At 42.6% G+C, this 17,515-nt stretch overlaps 1 protein-coding gene across 9 annotated transcripts in view; it reads left to right on the plus strand.

Moving 5' to 3' along the window:
• Window positions 1-17,515, plus strand: part of CTNND1 (catenin delta 1) — an 88,278-nt gene that overhangs the window by 59,106 nt on the left and 11,657 nt on the right. For 8 of the 9 annotated variants that reach the window (XM_089520632.1, XM_089520631.1, XM_089520635.1 and 5 more), the window contains 6 exons: window positions 10,289-10,752; window positions 10,858-11,041; window positions 11,922-12,039; window positions 13,067-13,220; window positions 13,617-13,634; window positions 14,960-15,028. In XM_089520632.1, coding sequence (XP_089376758.1) covers window positions 10,289-10,752; window positions 10,858-11,041; window positions 11,922-12,039; window positions 13,067-13,220; window positions 13,617-13,634; window positions 14,960-15,028 — 1,007 coding nt within the window. The remainder of the gene's footprint in view (window positions 1-10,288; window positions 10,753-10,857; window positions 11,042-11,921; window positions 12,040-13,066; window positions 13,221-13,616; window positions 13,635-14,959; window positions 15,029-17,515) is intronic. The other variant, XM_089520634.1, reaches the window with a different exon arrangement.

Consider the following 17,515-nt stretch of genomic DNA (forward strand, 5'->3'; position numbering starts at 1 on the left):
TCAGCTTGGATGTCCATGTTTTTTGTGGTGGTAAGAAATGTTTCTAGCATGCAAACTCTGTCCCTGTAGTAGCATACAATAACCATATAGGTAATTCAGGGATGGGCGAATATAACTTTCCAGACTGGACTGTTGGACTGCAGTTCTTGTCAGCACTAACCAGCATAGCCAGTCATGTAGCTTTATCGGAGTTGTAGTGCAATAGTATCTGGCAGACTACAATTGCTCACTCACTTCCGCTTTTTCTGCAGCAAAAATGTTCAGATTGTTTCCTTGGGGGATGCCTTTGAAGAGTTGAGAATGATGAAGCCAAACTGTTGACCAGGACTAAATGGGAGGATATGGGATCCCCATATTCTTACATTACTGGTTCTTGGTCCATTTCTAGACACAGTTCAAAGTGTTGTTTGTGATCTACAAAGCTCCGCATGACTGATTATCGTGAAGTTTGTGTCTTCCCATAAAATCCTGATTGGTTTTATGGACCTCTGTGGACACTCTTCTTTCTGTCCTGCCAACATCTCAAGGGCACGGTGGTGGTAGTGGTGTCAACTAAGATATGACTTTCTTTGTGTCTGGTCTAGAATTGTAGTCTAGAATTTCTTGACAAGCAAGACCTGTGTAGTCTCCTTGTCTGATGATCTTCTCTCAACCAAATATGTCTTCCTGCAGGTATGTTCGGCTTTGATATTGATGTTTTATCTCTTTTTTGTGTTTTGATATTTTAATTTTGCTTTGTATTTTCTTGTTAGCTGCTTTGAGCAACATTTGATGGAGAAGTGGAATATAAATCTATGAAAAATGTCCCAGAATTCTGGCAGATCTAGTTGCTCATTCTGAAAATAAAAATAAACTCCCTGTGGTAAGATTGTGGCTGTTGTAAGAAATCTGCTAGTAGTAATACTACTCTTATGTTTGGTCAGAGGACTGAAAGATTAAACCATTTGCCTTGTCTTTGACTATAGTTTAAAAGTGGTGTTTATTTTCTATAGTATATCAGCCTGATCCAGGACCATATAATTAACACTGCTGTAAAAACTGCTATGAACGGAATCTGCATGCGTGTATTTCAGCCTCCAGCTGGCCAGTTGAGAAACTTGCTTTGTTCTGTAGAGACTGATAAAGATTGCAGAAATCTGTGGAATCCATGTTTTTGTTGCAGTTGACCCCTTATCCATGTCTCCTTAATTACTATCCTGACTTGAGTGGTTTTCTCCACCCACCCACCCCCAATTCCTTCTGTTCTTATGGAAGGTGGCTTAGCCTCCTTAATAAGGTAGTCTTTCAGGTTTCGTAGGGCTTCTTTTGGCTTGATTTATGGCAGCTAGTCCAGTATGGCTGCTACCCCTCTCCATTGTGATGTGACAGTTTGCCCTTGTGAAGGAGGGCCTTCCCAGTTTTGAGTGTGTGCCATGTTCTCTAGCTTTAATGTACCATGAGGTTTGGAGGGGCCCACCTGTGAAGAGTTTATATGCATAGAGGATTAGGAGACGATGTGGTCTCTGTGTAGAAGATCCTTCCCCCCTTTGCACTCACAGAAGGGCATCGGCTTGGTCTTGTTTGCTGTTGCTGCTCTTGCTTTGAGAGCATATGATGCACTTCAATGCAATTTTCCAAAGTTGTTTTCAGACCAAAGGGTTTGGCTTTACACCAAGGTTTAGGAAGCTCCCCCTTGCTTTGAATTCAGTACAGGAAAGGGGGAGCCAGGAGGGGCTAAACTTGAACAAGTATCTCCTCTATTCTCTGTGATTTTAGAGATTAGAACATGCAAGCAGCAGTGTGTGTGGCTTCAAAAATAAACCAGAACTATGTGAATGTCTTGTATGAACAAGTTTGCAAGATAGATAGCGTTTGTAAGAAATGTCATCTGCCTTTGGAAGGCACATAAGGCGCTTGCAGTCTGGATGGGTAGTTTTCTGCTTGTTTCTTCAGAGATCATTTTGCAGGACCAACTGGTCTGATAAGGAATGCTGTATGTGCCTGCTCTTTGTGTTTCAGAGGATATTGGGGCACTTATAGATAAATCTGAATGGAGCTCACAATCTTTCCACACAAAAAACCCACACTTGGTTTTATTTCAGCCATATAATGTAGGTGAGAGAGGAGTCGGTTTATACTTTGTTGTTGTTGTTGCTGCTGTGTCCCTTCAAGTCATTTCTGACTTATTGTGACCCTAAAGCAAACCTAGTATGGATTTTTCTTGGTAAGATTTGTTCAGAGGGGGTTTGCCATTCCCTTCCTTTGAGGCTGAGAGAGTGTGACTTGCCAAGGTCACCCAGTGGGTTTCATAGCTGAGCTGGGAATTGAACCTCAGTCTCCAGAGCCATAGCCCAACATACAAACCATGCTGGCTCTCTATTGTCAAAACAATTGGGAGTCAGAACACCTTGCCAGTCTACTGAAAATAATCATGTAGAGATATGCCAGTAGATTTGAATCTACAATACTTCCAGTTTTCTTCTGCTTGAGAAAGGAGTGAATGCCTGCTTCTCAATCATTCATTGCAAGGAAACAAGGTAATAGTAGACAGTGCCTTCTAGGGAAGTCTGTCTACAATCACATATCTATCCCTGATAAATGTCCTAGGAAAATCACTCCAGAACTAGACTGGATACCATGCAGCCCTTGAAAGATTGCTTGTTAAAGTGTATCCAAACAAATTATTGGTATAATTTAACAAAAGAGTAGATTTCTTATTCAATACAGACTGGAAATGATATAAAACAGTCATTCCCAACCTTTGGTCCTTCATTTGTTTTGGACTTCAGATCACAGAAGCCCCAGCCAACTTCACCAACAGACAGGAATTATGGGAGCTGAAGTCCAAAACACCTGTACGACCAAAGGTTAGGAACCACTGGTACAGAATCTGAATTGATACCTTAAGGAGGCAAAAGACATCTTTGTAGTTCTCATGATGTTGATTTTGTACACTACTTTTGTTTTGCTTCAGGAGTGTTGTTGTTGCTATTGTTTTTAAAGAACTGTGGTTTAATAGTGTTAACTGGAAGAGTTTTTTAAAACTTGGTTTTTGACATTTATGGATTGTCTTATAAGAGCTATGTTGCTTTCATTAAATCATGTTGATTTTGTGTGTGTGTGTGTGTGTGTGTGTGTGTGTGTACATGTATACAGTGGACCCTTGCTATCGACTGGGGTTTGGTTCCAGGACCTCCCGTAGATACCAAAATCTGTGGATGCTCAAGTCTCATTAAATATAATGGAAGGAAAAAATGGTGTCCCTTATATAAAATGGCAAAATCAAGGTTTGCTATTTGGAACTTATACTTTTTTAAAAAATATTTTGAAGCCATGGGTGCTTGAATCCATGGATAAAAAATCCATGGATAAGAAGGACCAACTATGTGTGGGGAGAAAGAGAGAGAGAGAGAGTCAGAAATCTGCCAGGGCTACCTAACCATGACAGGTTCTGCTGCCTGATAACTCATCTAAACAACATCCTTCAAGACAAAAGAACAGTTTACACAGAAAATGCACCTTGTCTTCAGTAGCTTGGAAAGTCTAGCCAAAGTCTCTTCATAGTTTATCATGGAACAGTGATCAGTAGTACAGGGATCAGTCTGTATTTTTGAGGCTGACACTGTATGGGCAGGGCAGTAAAAACAGGAATCCTGTATGTTACCTAATCTGCAGATATGGATGATCTGAAAGTTGAAAGTCTGGTGTCCTCTTGGGTGGGATGGTGTCCAAAAATATTTAGTGTCCAGAAACGGCTCACTTTCTGGTTTCTTAACTGATAAACCCTTAAAAGACTGAGTAGATTTGGAAAGTCAGCCTTTCTTATCCTGACATGTAGTGTAACTCAAGGGTAATTGGCCTTCAAAGCATGAACTATTGAGTATACCAGCAGATGAATGTTTACCTCCAACAGATGAATGTGAAGATCAAAGAGCGCAAGTCCATACACTGAGAATATTGGTGAATGCCATATGTGGATCAGTTTGTCCCCCTAGAAACAACTCAGCATGATCTCAGGCAGAGGTCTGTCCCAGTGCTGTTACTGTGGAATCTCCCTGCTGTCTCCCATATAGAGGTGCCAGGGGGCTACATGAATACATGCACATAGTACATCAAGATCATAGAATCATAGAGCTGGAAGGAACTGCAAAGTCCACATAGTCCACTTCCTTGCCATGCAGCAATACATAGCTAAAGCACTCCAAACTCTGATTAAAGACCTACAAAGAGGAAGAGTCTACCACCCTTGAAAGCAGTCACGGCACTCCATGGTCAAACAGCTTTTACCACCAAGAAGTTCTTCCTGATGTTTGGGAGGAATCTTTTTTCTTGCAATTTAGCCTCTCTCCTAGTCTCAGGAGCAGCAGAAACAAACTTTCTTCATCTTCTGTGTGACATCCTTCAGGTATTTAAATATGGCTATCATATCACCTGTCCGTCCCTTTTTTTTTTTTTTTGAGCTAAACATACCCATCACCTGAGGCCATTCCTCATGTCTCTGAGTTTCCAGACCTTTTATCATCTGACTCACCTTGGGCATGTTCCAGTTTGTCCATATGATGTCCAGAACTGGATATAGTAATCCAGTGAGGTCTGACAAAAGCAGAACAGAGTGGTATTATTATTATTTTGTAATCTGGACTCTATACTTCTGTTGATACAGTGTAAATTTGATTTCTGGTTTCATTTGGGCAGTGGTTCTCAACCTTTGGTCCTCCAGCTGTTTTGGACTTTATCTCCCAGAAGTCCCAGCCAGTATGACCAGTGCTCAAGAATTGTGGTAGTTGAAGTCCAAAATGCCTAGAGGACCAAATGTTGAGCACTGCTGAATTAGGGGCTTTTTAGTTCCACAAGAGATTGCTAGCACAGCATATATTTTCTGCTGGTGAACTTTGTCTTTTTTCAAATTGAATTCCAGGAAAACAGTGTTTGTCAGTCTGTTGCCTGCTAGACGTTTTGGATATCAACTCCCAGAATCTCAGTGTATTGGCCATTTGGCCTGGAGACTGGTGACTGAAGTTCAAAACATCTGGAGGGCCAAATACTGGGAAAAGTTGGACTTGGGGGCTGCAGTGGGAGAGAGTCCTTTCTCCTCTACCCCTTCCATTGAATTCTTTAAATCTAGTATACCTGTGTACAGAATTATTCCAGATGGTGAGTGGATAAGGCTTTAGCTGTACTTCCTTGGCACTGGCTCTGCGTGGGCACAAATTACACATAGTGTAGATGTCCAGTGCACTTCCTGATAGCACAGTGGCTGGGTGGGGTTTTTTTTTTTGTTCTACACTTGTATTTGGTAGAGATTGCAGTGATGTATTTCCCAACTGCCTCATTCTGTGTCACCAAGCATAGGAGTAAGTATACTGGTCAAAGTGAATTGATTCTGTTTCAGTGAAGGGCAGCCAAAGTTTGTTTTGGTGGAGATGGGCAGGGTAGAATTGTAAAAAAGCTAGGCCCTGGCAGGTTTTTCTTGGCATGAGCACACTAATGCTGCTTTTCTCCACACCCATGCTTCGCTGGCTGGTCTGCTGCAGCATAGTAACAACTTTCATAGGTGCCTTTCAAAGTATGTGTTGTAATCAGGAATAGATAAAGGACCCAGTTTCTCTGTGATTAAGTTTCTCCATTTAAAAGAGGGTGTGTGTGGACTGACCTGTTCTTTGCATACAAATGTGGAGAGAGCACAAGTGAACCCTATGTTCAGTAAGTACTTCCCCAAAATGACAAAATCTGTGTCTGGCTCCAACTGCCTGCCTGAAGAAGAAAAGCCCTCCCTTCAACCACCATCGTGGGGGGAGAGAGGCAGGCTGGCTCCAACTGCCTGCCTGAAGAAGACAGACCCTCCCTTGTATTGTTTTTAAATGGTATGGGTGGGTTTTTGTATTGTTGGGCTATGTATTGGTTTTGATGGTGTTTTTGTAAACCGCTGTGATTGCAAGGAATAGCGGTCTAGAAATAAAATTTCATTCATTCATTCATTCCCCTCCTGCTTAACAAAAAGCAGTAAAATTGAAGGAAACTCAGGGTCTCAACAATGTTAAACCTGCCTATGAGAGCTCTGGAAAATCTTGTCTAGCCCTGTTTATTGTTCTAATTAGCCTCATCCAACATCTTTCCCACAATCCTTGTATGGAGACTGTAGGTCTTGTGTGTGTGTGTGTGTGTGTGTGTGTGTGTGTGTGTGTGAGAGAGAGAGAGCATGCATGCATGCATGCACATAGAAAGCTGAAGCATTTTCATTGTTAAATGATGTTCCTGCTCCAGTGCATGTACGTAATCTGTATAAGCACATCATATACAGTGGGGTATGTTTCAATTCCCCCCATGGATACTAAAACCCATGGATGCTCAAGTCCCATTATATACAGTGGGGTAGTAAAATGATGTCCCGGTTTGCTTTTTGGAATTTTTGTATTTTAAAAAATATTTTCAAACAATGAATGCTTGAATAAAAAATCCATGGATATGGAGCACTGACAGTACTCATACATTAGAAGACAGAAAAGTTCAGACAGTCTAGGATTCTTTCTGTACTTAGATCAGCATCTATTGCTTGCTGACTTGTAGCTTTCCATTGTTTCAAGCTGGTGATGAGAAGAGCTTTTGTATTCCTTTCCACAATCCCCACCCAACCAGGTCTTGCATTACTGTATTTCAGTAGCACTTTCAAAGATATTTTGTTGTTAACTGCCCTCATAGTCAATCTCCACTCATGGCGCCCTATGAATGAGACATCCCTAAGACTTTGTCCTCCAGTGCTCTGCTTACTTCCTGCAACCCCATACTGTGACCTCCTTAATAGAGTTCATCCATCTAGCATGTGGCCTTCCTACTTCCCTCCACCTTTCCCAGCATTATTATCTTTTCCAAAGAGTCCTTCCTTGTCATGATGTGTCCGAAGTACAACAGCCTCAGTTTGGTCATCTTGGCTTCCAGGGAGGTTTCCGGCTTGATCTGGTCCAAGACCCATTTGTTTGTTGTTTTGGCTGTCTGTAGGATCCCCAGCAGTTGTCTCCAGCACCACATTTCAAATGAATGGATTTTCTTCCTATCTTTTTTCTTAACTGTCTAGCTCTCACATCCATACATGGTAATAGGGAATGCAATGGCTTGTATGATTCTAACTTTTGTGCTCAGTTGAATATCTTTGCATTTTACAGTACAATCTTTTCTAGTTCTTTCATAACCACCCTCTCCATTCTTAATCTTCTTCTGATTTCCTAACTGCCGCCCCCATTTCTATCAATGTTTGATCCCAGGTATTGGAATTCTTTTACTATTTCCATTTATTCATTGTCTAGGTTGAACTTGTGAAGGTCTTTGATGGTCATTATTTTTGTTTTCTTTATGTTCAACATTAAGCCTGCCTTTGCACACCAGCTAAGGAAGATCAAAGAAGAACTTTGATCTTCCTTAGTTGGTGTCCCAAGTCTCTTGAGGTTTTCTGCTATGTCATCTGCATATTTTAGATTATTGATATTTCTTCCTCCTATTTTCACTCCCCCTTCTTCTGTGTCCAAGCCTGCTTTTCTTATAATATGTTCTGCATACAAGTTAACAGATAGGATCAAAGGATACAGCCTTGTCTCACCGCTTTGCCAATTGGGAAGCATTTTGTTTCTCCATGTTCTGTTCTGACAGTAGCCTCTTATCCTGAGTACAGATTCCTCATCAGGACTATCAGATGTGTTGGCACTCCCATGTGTTTAAGGGCATTTCATAGCCTTTCATGATCTATGCAGTCAAAGGCTTTGCTATAGTCTATAAAGCACATGCTGGGGTGTGTGTGTGTGTGTGTGTGTGTAGGAATTCACTTCATTAGGCATCATGTTTGTAATGTGATCCCTAGTGCCTCTTCCTTTCCTGAATCCTGCTTGAACCTCTGGGATTTCTCTCTCCGTGTATGCTTGGAGTCATTGTTGAGCTGGTGGGAAAACCAGACCATCTCCCTTCTGCCTGATCCCAACAGCATCGAATGTAAGAGTTCCAGGGGAGCAGAAATCACCTTAAACCAGATTGTAAGAAATAACCCTTTCTTTAAAAAAAAGTGTACACTTGAGCATAGCCTGCTAGTTTTTGCCTGAAATGTGCTGATAGTAGCATTTGCACTTTGTGCCAATCTACTGTCTTTGAAATCTCACCTGAGAATCCTCTGCCTTGCTTATAGTCAGCCCTCCATGTCCACATATTCTTTACCCACAGATTCAACCACCCATGGCTTGAATATATATATTCCAAAATGCAAATCTTGATTTTATATAACGAACACCATTTTACAGTGCCACTGTATTTAATGGGACTTGAGTACGCATGGATTTTGGGACCCATGGGGGATCCTGGAACCAACCCCCAGAGGATACCAAGGGCCCACTGTACTTGCTGCATTTAGAAAGTATGGTAGAGTAGAACACTTGGCTGAATAAGGCATTGGTGTTATAACTCTTGATATAGTTTGATGAGCCTTCCATCATCTAGATGTAATGAACAGCAACTCCCATAATCCACTGCCTTTGTGACCAAGAAGGCTGACCCAGGAAATTAGGCATGAATAGCACCAACCTGCCGTCTAGTAGATAGATTTAGAAAAATCACTTTCAGATGCTGATTAAAAAGGAGAGAGGGAATTGTTCCTGAACAGTACTGGAAACCTTCCCCTGCCCCCAAATCCCAAGTAACAGAAGTGACAGGGTTTTTAAAAACGAAATTCTTCAGAATTTTCATTCTCAACCCTCTTAAGGATCAATTACTGTGCCTCGCTTAGCTACATTGTTGCTAATGTTCTTAATTGGACATTTCTCATTCAAGCCCAGACTGAAAGATGAGCTGAAGGCCTGCAATTAATCCTCTGGTGTTCCAAAATACTGGAGTCATAAGGGAGAATGATGAGCAAGTGTATGCTCCCTTGCCTCCTGCTGGATCTGTCCTTGATCAGAGTTGATCAAGAGTGGGTGACTTAGCATAGAATCACAGAAGAACAGAGTTAGAAGGGGCCACAGAGGCCTTTAAGAAGAACCCCACTTAGTGCTGGAACTCCAGCTAGAGCATCCCCAGCAAGTACAACCTTTATTTTTGAAGTTTTCTTACTTGATGACCCTGACAGTGCACTTCCACTTTCTCTTTTACCAGTGGTGCTGCCAGTGGGGTGGCCATTAGAATACAGACATTTTGGTGCTGTACGTTCTTTCAAAGTAGTAGCATTAGCAGTGGCTATTGTACTACAGTGGTACCCCGGGATACGAATTGCTCACGTTACGAAATTTCCGGGGTACGAAAAAGTTAGATAGGAAAAAACTGTTCCGGGTTACGAAGATTTTTTCGGGTTACGAAATTTTTTTCGGCGCGAAATTCAAATCTGAAAGCGCGGCTAGCGGGCGGCTAGCGGCTTTCCAGCGCCTTTTCGGGTTGCGAAATTTATCGGGTTACGAACGGCGCCGCGGAACGAATTAATTTCGTAACCCGAGGTAGCACTGTACAGTGGATCCTTGTTATATGCTGGGGTTTGGTTCCAAGATCCCCCGTGTATAACAAAATCCGTGTATGCTCAAGTCCCATTAAGTATAATGACATAGCAAAATGGTGTCCCTAATAAAAAATGGAACATCAAGGTAAATTTATACTTTTTTGGAACATTTTCAAACCGTGTATGCTTAAATCCGTGTATAAAAAGTCCGTGTATAAGAAGGGCCGACTGTATCTTTTTTGTCGCCCTGCTTGAGTGGCCCATCTTGCAGTGCCACCACTAGGCTTGTTGTCACCCTGTGCAATACCTCATGGTGTCACTCCCACACACACACACACTGACCTCCTCCCATACCACACTATACAGAATCCCTAGCAAAGTTTTTTGTAATAAATGTTACTCATAACTTTTAATTCCCATATATCACTTAATGTAATAATAGTTGTGACATAAAACAACTAGCAAAATTAAAATTATACTTTTGTATTTTGGGGGTCTTAAATACCCAAAAAGCAGATCCCATCTGATCTTGGTCAGCCCTGGTTACTTGGATGGGAGACCCCCAGTGAATACCAGGTGCTGTAAGCTATGTTTCAGAAGAAGGAACTGGCAAAACCACCTTTGAGTATTCTTTGCCCAAGAAAATCCTATGGGAATTCATGGGGTTGCCACAAGTGGACAGGTGACTTGATGGCACACACACATGCACTTATTTTTTAAAAGTGTATACCCTGTTGTTGTGGTGATGCAGCACATTCGGGGTGGCTAACATTACCAATAGTAATGGTTTGGATGACTAATCTTCTCACTTGCTGCATTTCTTTTTTTCCTTTCTTCCCTTATTTGCAGAAGTTATGAGGATATGTTGGTGGATGACTTGGCTAGGGACCAGTATTATTGGGCCCCGCTGGCCCAGCATGAGAGAGGCAGCTTGGCAAGCCTTGATAGCCTGAGGAAAGGAGGCCAGCCCCCAGGAAACTGGCGCCAACCTGAGCTTCCTGAGGTGATTGCCATGCTGGGGTTCCGCCTAGATGCAGTCAAGTCCAATGCTGCAGCCTACCTTCAGCACTTGTGCTTCCGTAATGACAAGGTGAAGACAGAGGTGCGCAAGCTGAAGGGCATTCCTGTACTTGTGGGGCTTCTGGACCACCCCAAGAAGGAGGTGCACTATGGGGCATGTGGAGCCCTCAAGAACATCTCCTTTGGGAAGGATCAGGACAACAAGATCGCCATCAAGAACTGTGACGGCGTCCCTGCTCTGGTGCGGCTTCTGCGGAAAGCACGTGATATGGACCTTACAGAAGTCATCACAGGTAGTCACTAGTCTCTCTCTGAGGGAGTGGACAGATGTGTGAGGTGAGCTTTTGGGGCTCTTCTGATGCAATTACTCCTTACTCATGATTGACTCTCTGTTATAGGGACGCTGTGGAACCTTTCCTCTCATGACTCAATAAAGATGGCCATTGTGGATAATGCCTTACATGCCCTCACAGATGAGGTGATAATTCCACGCTCTGGCTGGGAGAGAGAGCCCAGCGAAGACTCAAAACCCCGCCACATAGAGTGGGAGTCGGTGCTCACGAATACCATTGGCTGCCTTAGGTAAGATGGAGTGCATCTCTGTGGTCCCAAAGGCTTTCTGTATAGGAGCAATGAGATTTATTCATTTATTTGTTGTCAATGCAGTGTATGTGGCACTCACTCACTCCTTTTGCCCCCATGACATCCCTGTAAGGTAGGGGCTGGTTCAAGATCATCTGGTGAACTTCATGACTTTGTGGTAACTAGAGTCCAGATCTTCTGAATCCAGCAAACTGACTATGACATCAGACTCACCCTCTTATTTAGAAGAGGCACTTTGAAGAAACCTTGCAACTCTTGGAGTATCTGCTAGGCCTGAGGTGTAGTGCTAGATTGGAGACACAGTTTTGGATAAATTTGGTGCCTTCTGGTGAACTGGAGGTGCAGTTATTAAAGCAAAAATTTCTGTTTGCTTTACTGTTAAATTTTTGACTGTAGGCCACTGGTGCCCTAGATGTTGGAGTCTTTCCCTATAATCTGATGTTGAAAGGGGCTGTGGTGGAAATGAACAAAGCAAAGCTGCTGGCTGTCCTCACATTCTTGCAAGAAGTGGTAACCTGTGAAGTGTTTGATGGCTGGACTGTCCCTGCTTAGATTAGAGAGCATTTGACTAAAATTCAGTTTAATTTCTAAGAGGCTAAAGTGCAGAATCGGCTGAAATCTCAGGACTCAGCATGATGGTGTTTGCTGAAGCTTCTGAAAGGCTTTTGATATGTTATACAAAGTTTAACATGGTAGAAGCTAGAAATTCCCATCCAGCAAACCATCACCCCTGGGAGAGAGTGGAAGCTTGGCCAAATGTAAAAAGGAAAAGGGGAGGGGAGAAAAACTAGTGTCCTTGAAAAGTCTGTCTGCTTCTCTTAGTGATATAATTCTAATAGTTTTCCTTCTCTTTTTGTAGAAACGTCAGCTCAGAGAGAAGTGAAGCCCGCCGCAAGCTGCGAGAGTGTGATGGGCTTGTGGATGCCCTTATATATATCGTTCAGTCTGAAATTGGCCAGAAAGATTTAGATAGCAAGGTAAAAAGAAGTGGGTGGAAGAGACAGTGTGATTCTTTCTGCAGCTTGCTCTTCTGGTTGAGTGAATATTTGTTTTCAGGGGCTTTTCTTCTACCCAATTTTGGGGGCAGAGGAAGAGCAATGTGTGGGCAGAGAGCCAGGGTTTTGTTGGGCTTGAGGGGCAATCATTGATCTTTATTCTTGGGTGCAATATGGCTGTATTATTTCTTTACCTCTGGTTTCATAGGTCCATGTGCAAGGGACAGTATGGTTCATGCTCCTCCAGCTATTTTTATAGGGTTTCTTTCATGATGAGTCATTTAAGAAGGCTATATTGCCTTTTGGCATATGTGGGTTATTGCACCACTGCTTCTGGGAATGCTAGTTTGTCTCCATGCCCTCAGATCATGCAAAATGAAAATAGCACAGAAGCGCAAATTAGACCTCTCCCATATTCTTAGGAAAGTCTGCCTAGTGCTGGAAGAAGCTACCTCTATCCCTTTGCCCTTGTGCTATCATGATCAGTACCTCTGGCAATCTTTCATTTGACTTAGAGAAGGTGACATGTGGGCATAATCCCTCCCTCCAAGCCAACAAGCAGTTCATAAACATTTTGGCTCTTTAATACAACTGGTGTGTATCATTTTCTTCTTCTTATTGGCACTTCCTTCATTTAACCAGACCTTGAGGGAAATGACTGTTTTTGTACAACAACTCCCATATTTCTTTGGGGGATTCTGGGTGGTGGTGCCTCTCAAACATTACTTCTCCTAGCTCTGCAAAGAGCAGAGTTGTCACAGTAAATTGTAACCCTTGGTCTCTACCCTTCTCTCTAAATGTAGGGAGGAGAGCTGAGTGTATCTAGCTCTCTTGACTTAGGAGTTGGCATGGGCAAGTAGGCTCCCTTTTTTCTGAGCTGCAGGATGCTTCCTTGAGGGCTACTGTTTTTTTGTCATACTTGTGCTTGTGTGGGTGTGGATCTCCGCACCTGTAGAACTTCAGTAACTTTGACATCTAACTTGGAGAATTGTCTTTTCTCCTGTGTCAGCTTGTGGAAAACTGTGTCTGCCTCCTGAGGAACCTCTCGTACCAGGTGCATCGCGAGATCCCCCACGCAGAGCGCTATCAGGAAGCCCCTCTCAGTGCTGCCAACAACACTGGTCCGCATGCAGCCAGCTGTTTTGGTGCCAAAAAAGGCAAAGGTATGGCTTTTGGTTCCCATGGTCTGTCCAGCCCACTGGGGATGTTGGGTAGAGTGTTGAGGCAAGAAAGGGAGGAAAAGGAGCTAGTTCCTGAAGATTTTTAAACTCCCCCTTGCGGTCAGAGCACAAGTTACTGCTGCTGCTTTCCATAGGAGCATTCTGTAGCTGTGGTAATCCCTTGGCTATTTTGCTCTTTATCTTTCAAGGCCTAACGACTTGTAATGGTGGGCTTTTTGTTTGTGTGGCAATCATGGTGATGGATGGTCTTCAACTAATTTGTGGCCTGTCTTCCTTCCTCCTTGCTCCCCCCCTGTTTTCTTCCAAATGTCCTGTGATCCTGCTGGCATTTCTTCTCTCTTGCTTCCCTTCTTCCCTGTCCTTCTCTCCTGCCAAAAGACGAGTGGTTTGCAAGAGGTGAGTCGAGCTTTTTCCTATTTTTGTTTTTGTTTTTCTTTGGCATGCTTGTTCTTGTAAAACATATGACATCAAATTGTTGCTGCAGTTCTCACCACTATGACTCTATCATGTATTGGGACACCTTGTTGTACTGCTTGGTCTTTTCTCTAGGGAAGATGAGAATGACCTCTTATCTCTTCTTACCTTTGTCCTCTATTTAGGGGAAAGTGTCAGAATGTTCCAGCAAGGAAAAAGGGATAGTGAATGTAGCATGGACTAGTTTTAAAGCCACTTTATGTACCACACACTTTAAGGTGTAAACCCAAAGCTGTTGAAAGCATGTATGCAACAAGCATATTTAGAAATGTATATATTGTGCATGGGTGCTTTTTAGGGTGGAGAGGTGCTTGCTTGATTTCAGTTCTTTGAGGGTACACTTTGTGACGAACTTGGGTAACCCACATTGGTAAGCCCATGTGAAATGCCTCTTTCATGAAATCATGAAGGATCTCTGTGTGGCAGAGATAATGCCCATGAAAACAGCAGTCATACTTGACTTCTGAGAGTACTTTTTATTAGAAGAAAATATTTGACTAACTAGAAGAGTTTCTGCATACTTCTTACCTCACTGTGAACAACCTCTCCTCCATCCTTGTTACTTCTCATGTTTCTGACTTTCTGGCAGTCTTTGTAATCATATTTCCTACCCCACTCCCAAGTTACCTTTTGAGAAGCATGGCTTTTGAAGAAAATGACTAATGCCTGTTGGAGAAATATCAACTTGGCCTTGTTTTGTTTGGCTGTTATTGAGGCTCTTGGATGCAGAACCTGGTCCCACTTGGATCTTAATCCAAATACATTGAGTGGACTTGCATGCTACATGTTTCCTGGTCTAGATGGGAATAGTGGGGGAGCAGTGAGTCTCTTCCTTTAAAGTTGAGTGTGGTGGCAACAGCTGCTTGAAAGAAGGCAATAATTCTAATCTTGAAGCTCAGATGGCATAGTTAAGGATAAAACAAGCAAGACATGAAATATGTTCTGCTTGATAGTGCTGAAAGGCTGATAACTCAAGAGCTTCTCTGGCCTTGGGAGCCTAAGTTCAATTGGAGAGGTGACCATACAGTATCAGACCATCACATGCTTTACACATATAAAACCCTTAGTTCATGTCTGGTGTTTCTATTTAAAGGAAAGGCCTATGCCCCCTACTTCCGCTTTCTCACTCATATATTTTGAGGGAGTCTATACCAAATTCCCCGGTGATTCCCTTTGGGCAGCTTGGATCTTTTTGGAATTCCTTTCCTTCACCTCTCTCACTCCCAATATTGCTTATTTGTTTCAAGGTAAAAAACCAACAGAGGATCCTTCTACTGATATCATGGACTTCCCCAAAAGAACAACCCCTGCAAAAGGTATTGTTCCTAATTCTTATACAAAAATGTTATGAGAGCTCCTCAGAAAATCTCAAAGCATGGGAGGCATATGGGACAATATGTTCCTTCAGATAATCTGTGCCCGACCTGTATAGGGCTTTAAAGATCATAAGCTAAAAAAGAAAGAGAATCTCCATGGGAGGGCTACCCCCTCCCCATGCAAAGGAATTTAGGATTTAAAAGCACTTCCTCCAGCATGGATGCAGCAGGCTTCATCTGTATTCCTGCTTATTAAAAAAAGAAAACTACTGATTGAGTATTCCTAATCTAAAACCCCCAAACCTCTAAAACACGAAACTTTTTACCATCTGCTTCTGCCTTTGAAGTGGTGGTTGTGACACTCCTGTTCATTAGTCTCTCAGCTCCTCAGTCTCTCTTAAGCCTCATGTCTCATATACAACACATGTAGTGAACAAGACATGAGACTGGAGAGAGGTGGGAGAATCTGTTAAATGGGGGTAGGCATGGATTCATACTAAGAACTATGCTTGGGTTGCCACCATTTCACAGATCCTCTAGCTACATATCTCTTGTGTCGCTTTTCAACCTCACATCTCTGCAGCTTCCCAAATATAGTACAGTCGGCCCTTGCTATCTGCGGATTTGCCATCCGTAGATCTGAACCGCCATTAAGTTCCGTTGTCCTCAGTGACAGTGTGGCTGTGTGCACATGCCATCACAGGACAACGGGGGCTGTCCCTAATGGTGGTGCAGCCGTGTGTGTGCATTGACATTGGGGACAATGCTGGCTTGAGCATCTGAGGAATTTGTTTTCCTCAGGGGGTCTGGAACACATCACTACTTGTGTTGTGCATTGTTTATTATGTATATACAAATATAGGTCCCCTGAAAAAATCCAAAATACAAAACACTTCTGGTCTCAAGCATTCGGATAGGAGGTACTCAACATGTAATACAATATTTATGTAAGAGATTCGGTGTCTCATGTTCCAGAGTGCCACAGGCAGTGAACATGTGGCTGGAAAATTCTAGGAGCTGTAATTTGAAAATCCCAACATTTGAGTGTGTTCTTCAAACAGAGGAAGAGAAATTCCTCTATCAGAGACTATACAGAGCCATTGCCAGAATAGACACTTCTAGGCTTGGTGGACAAGTAGTACCATGTGGCATGAGAGGCAACTCCTAATGTTTTTAATAGGTACCTCTTCCCTTCTTCCTGCCACACTGCCTTTTGGAAGCAGAAGGGTTAACATGTTCTTCAACTGCATGACTTCTTGTGTGCCTTGTTGCATATAGTTCCCTACGTTCAGCCTTCAGAAACAGAACTGCTTTGTCGAAGCATGTTTTATTTGGGATTGGGTGAAGAGGCGTATTTTTTTGTTTTGTTTTTGTTTTCCACCCTTAAAAATGATTCCAAGTCTAACAAAGGTGTGGTGTGCAGGTGTGTGAGGAAAAAAGAGCAGCTTGGTTCTGTAGCCTCAGTCACCTGGCCTCAAGTGACCACTGTGCATGAGCTTTAAAGAAGGGAGGAAGAGGAAGAGGAGAAGAAGAAGAAAAGCAGCATGTCGCTTGTGTAGTGGAAGAGAAGCTGCAGGGTAGAATGGAAGATTGGATGCAAATCACTGGCAAACTGCCAAATCTAAAAATGAAAATATTCTTCCATGTATTGTATTGATACTGGATGACTATTCCTGATGAGCAGCTGGATTTAGAACTTTAAAATATTTCTGTGGCATTGTGACAAGACTTCTGTAGTTGTTTACCAAAACAATTCATACTACATAGATAACACATTGTACTAAGTCCTAATGTTAACTAGCTAGTCCTAACTAGAGTAGACCTGTTGACTGAGTGGTAACTTGATAGATGTTCCTTTGTGTCAGCTCCATTCATATAATGGACCCACTCTAGTTGGGTCTAACAATAGGATTCAGGCCATTAAAGTGCATGGGATGTTTTTTAATGATCTAGAGGACTATGACAGTAAGAATGTCTTGTCTTGGCATTGAACAAATAAGCTTTGTTAACCAGGCAGGCCTTTCTGCGAAGGGCATTCCAGATTCACAACTTTCTGCTTCTGTTTGTTGCCTTTTATCTTGAATGGGAAGGGGAAAGGGCCAACAAACATGATGAGGTTCATATGTGATGGGTCGGAATCCTATGGCCATCCATTTGTTGCTGGACTACAAGTCCTAGAGCCTTAGCCACTATTTCCAGTGCTGAGGAATATTGGGAGTTACAGTCCAAAAACACCTGCTGTACTATATAATGATTTTCTCCCTCTGATCTATAATGTAGCCTTGTAATGCGCTCTACATGGGGCTACCTTTGTACCAAGTTCGGAAGCTTCAGTTAGTCCAAAATGCTGCAGCCAGGTTGGTCGCTGGAACATCTAGGGCAGACCACATAACACCAGTATTAAAATCTCTTCACTGACTGCCCATTAGCTTCCGGGTTCAATACAAAGTGTTGGTTATTACCTATAAAGCCCTATATGGCTTGGGC

The sequence above is a fragment of the Sceloporus occidentalis genome, unplaced genomic scaffold (genome assembly GCF_023333645.1).
Source record: "Sceloporus occidentalis isolate IW3139 unplaced genomic scaffold, rSceOcc1.0.p SCAF_4, whole genome shotgun sequence".
NCBI classification, from domain to species: domain Eukaryota; kingdom Metazoa; phylum Chordata; class Lepidosauria; order Squamata; family Phrynosomatidae; genus Sceloporus; species Sceloporus occidentalis.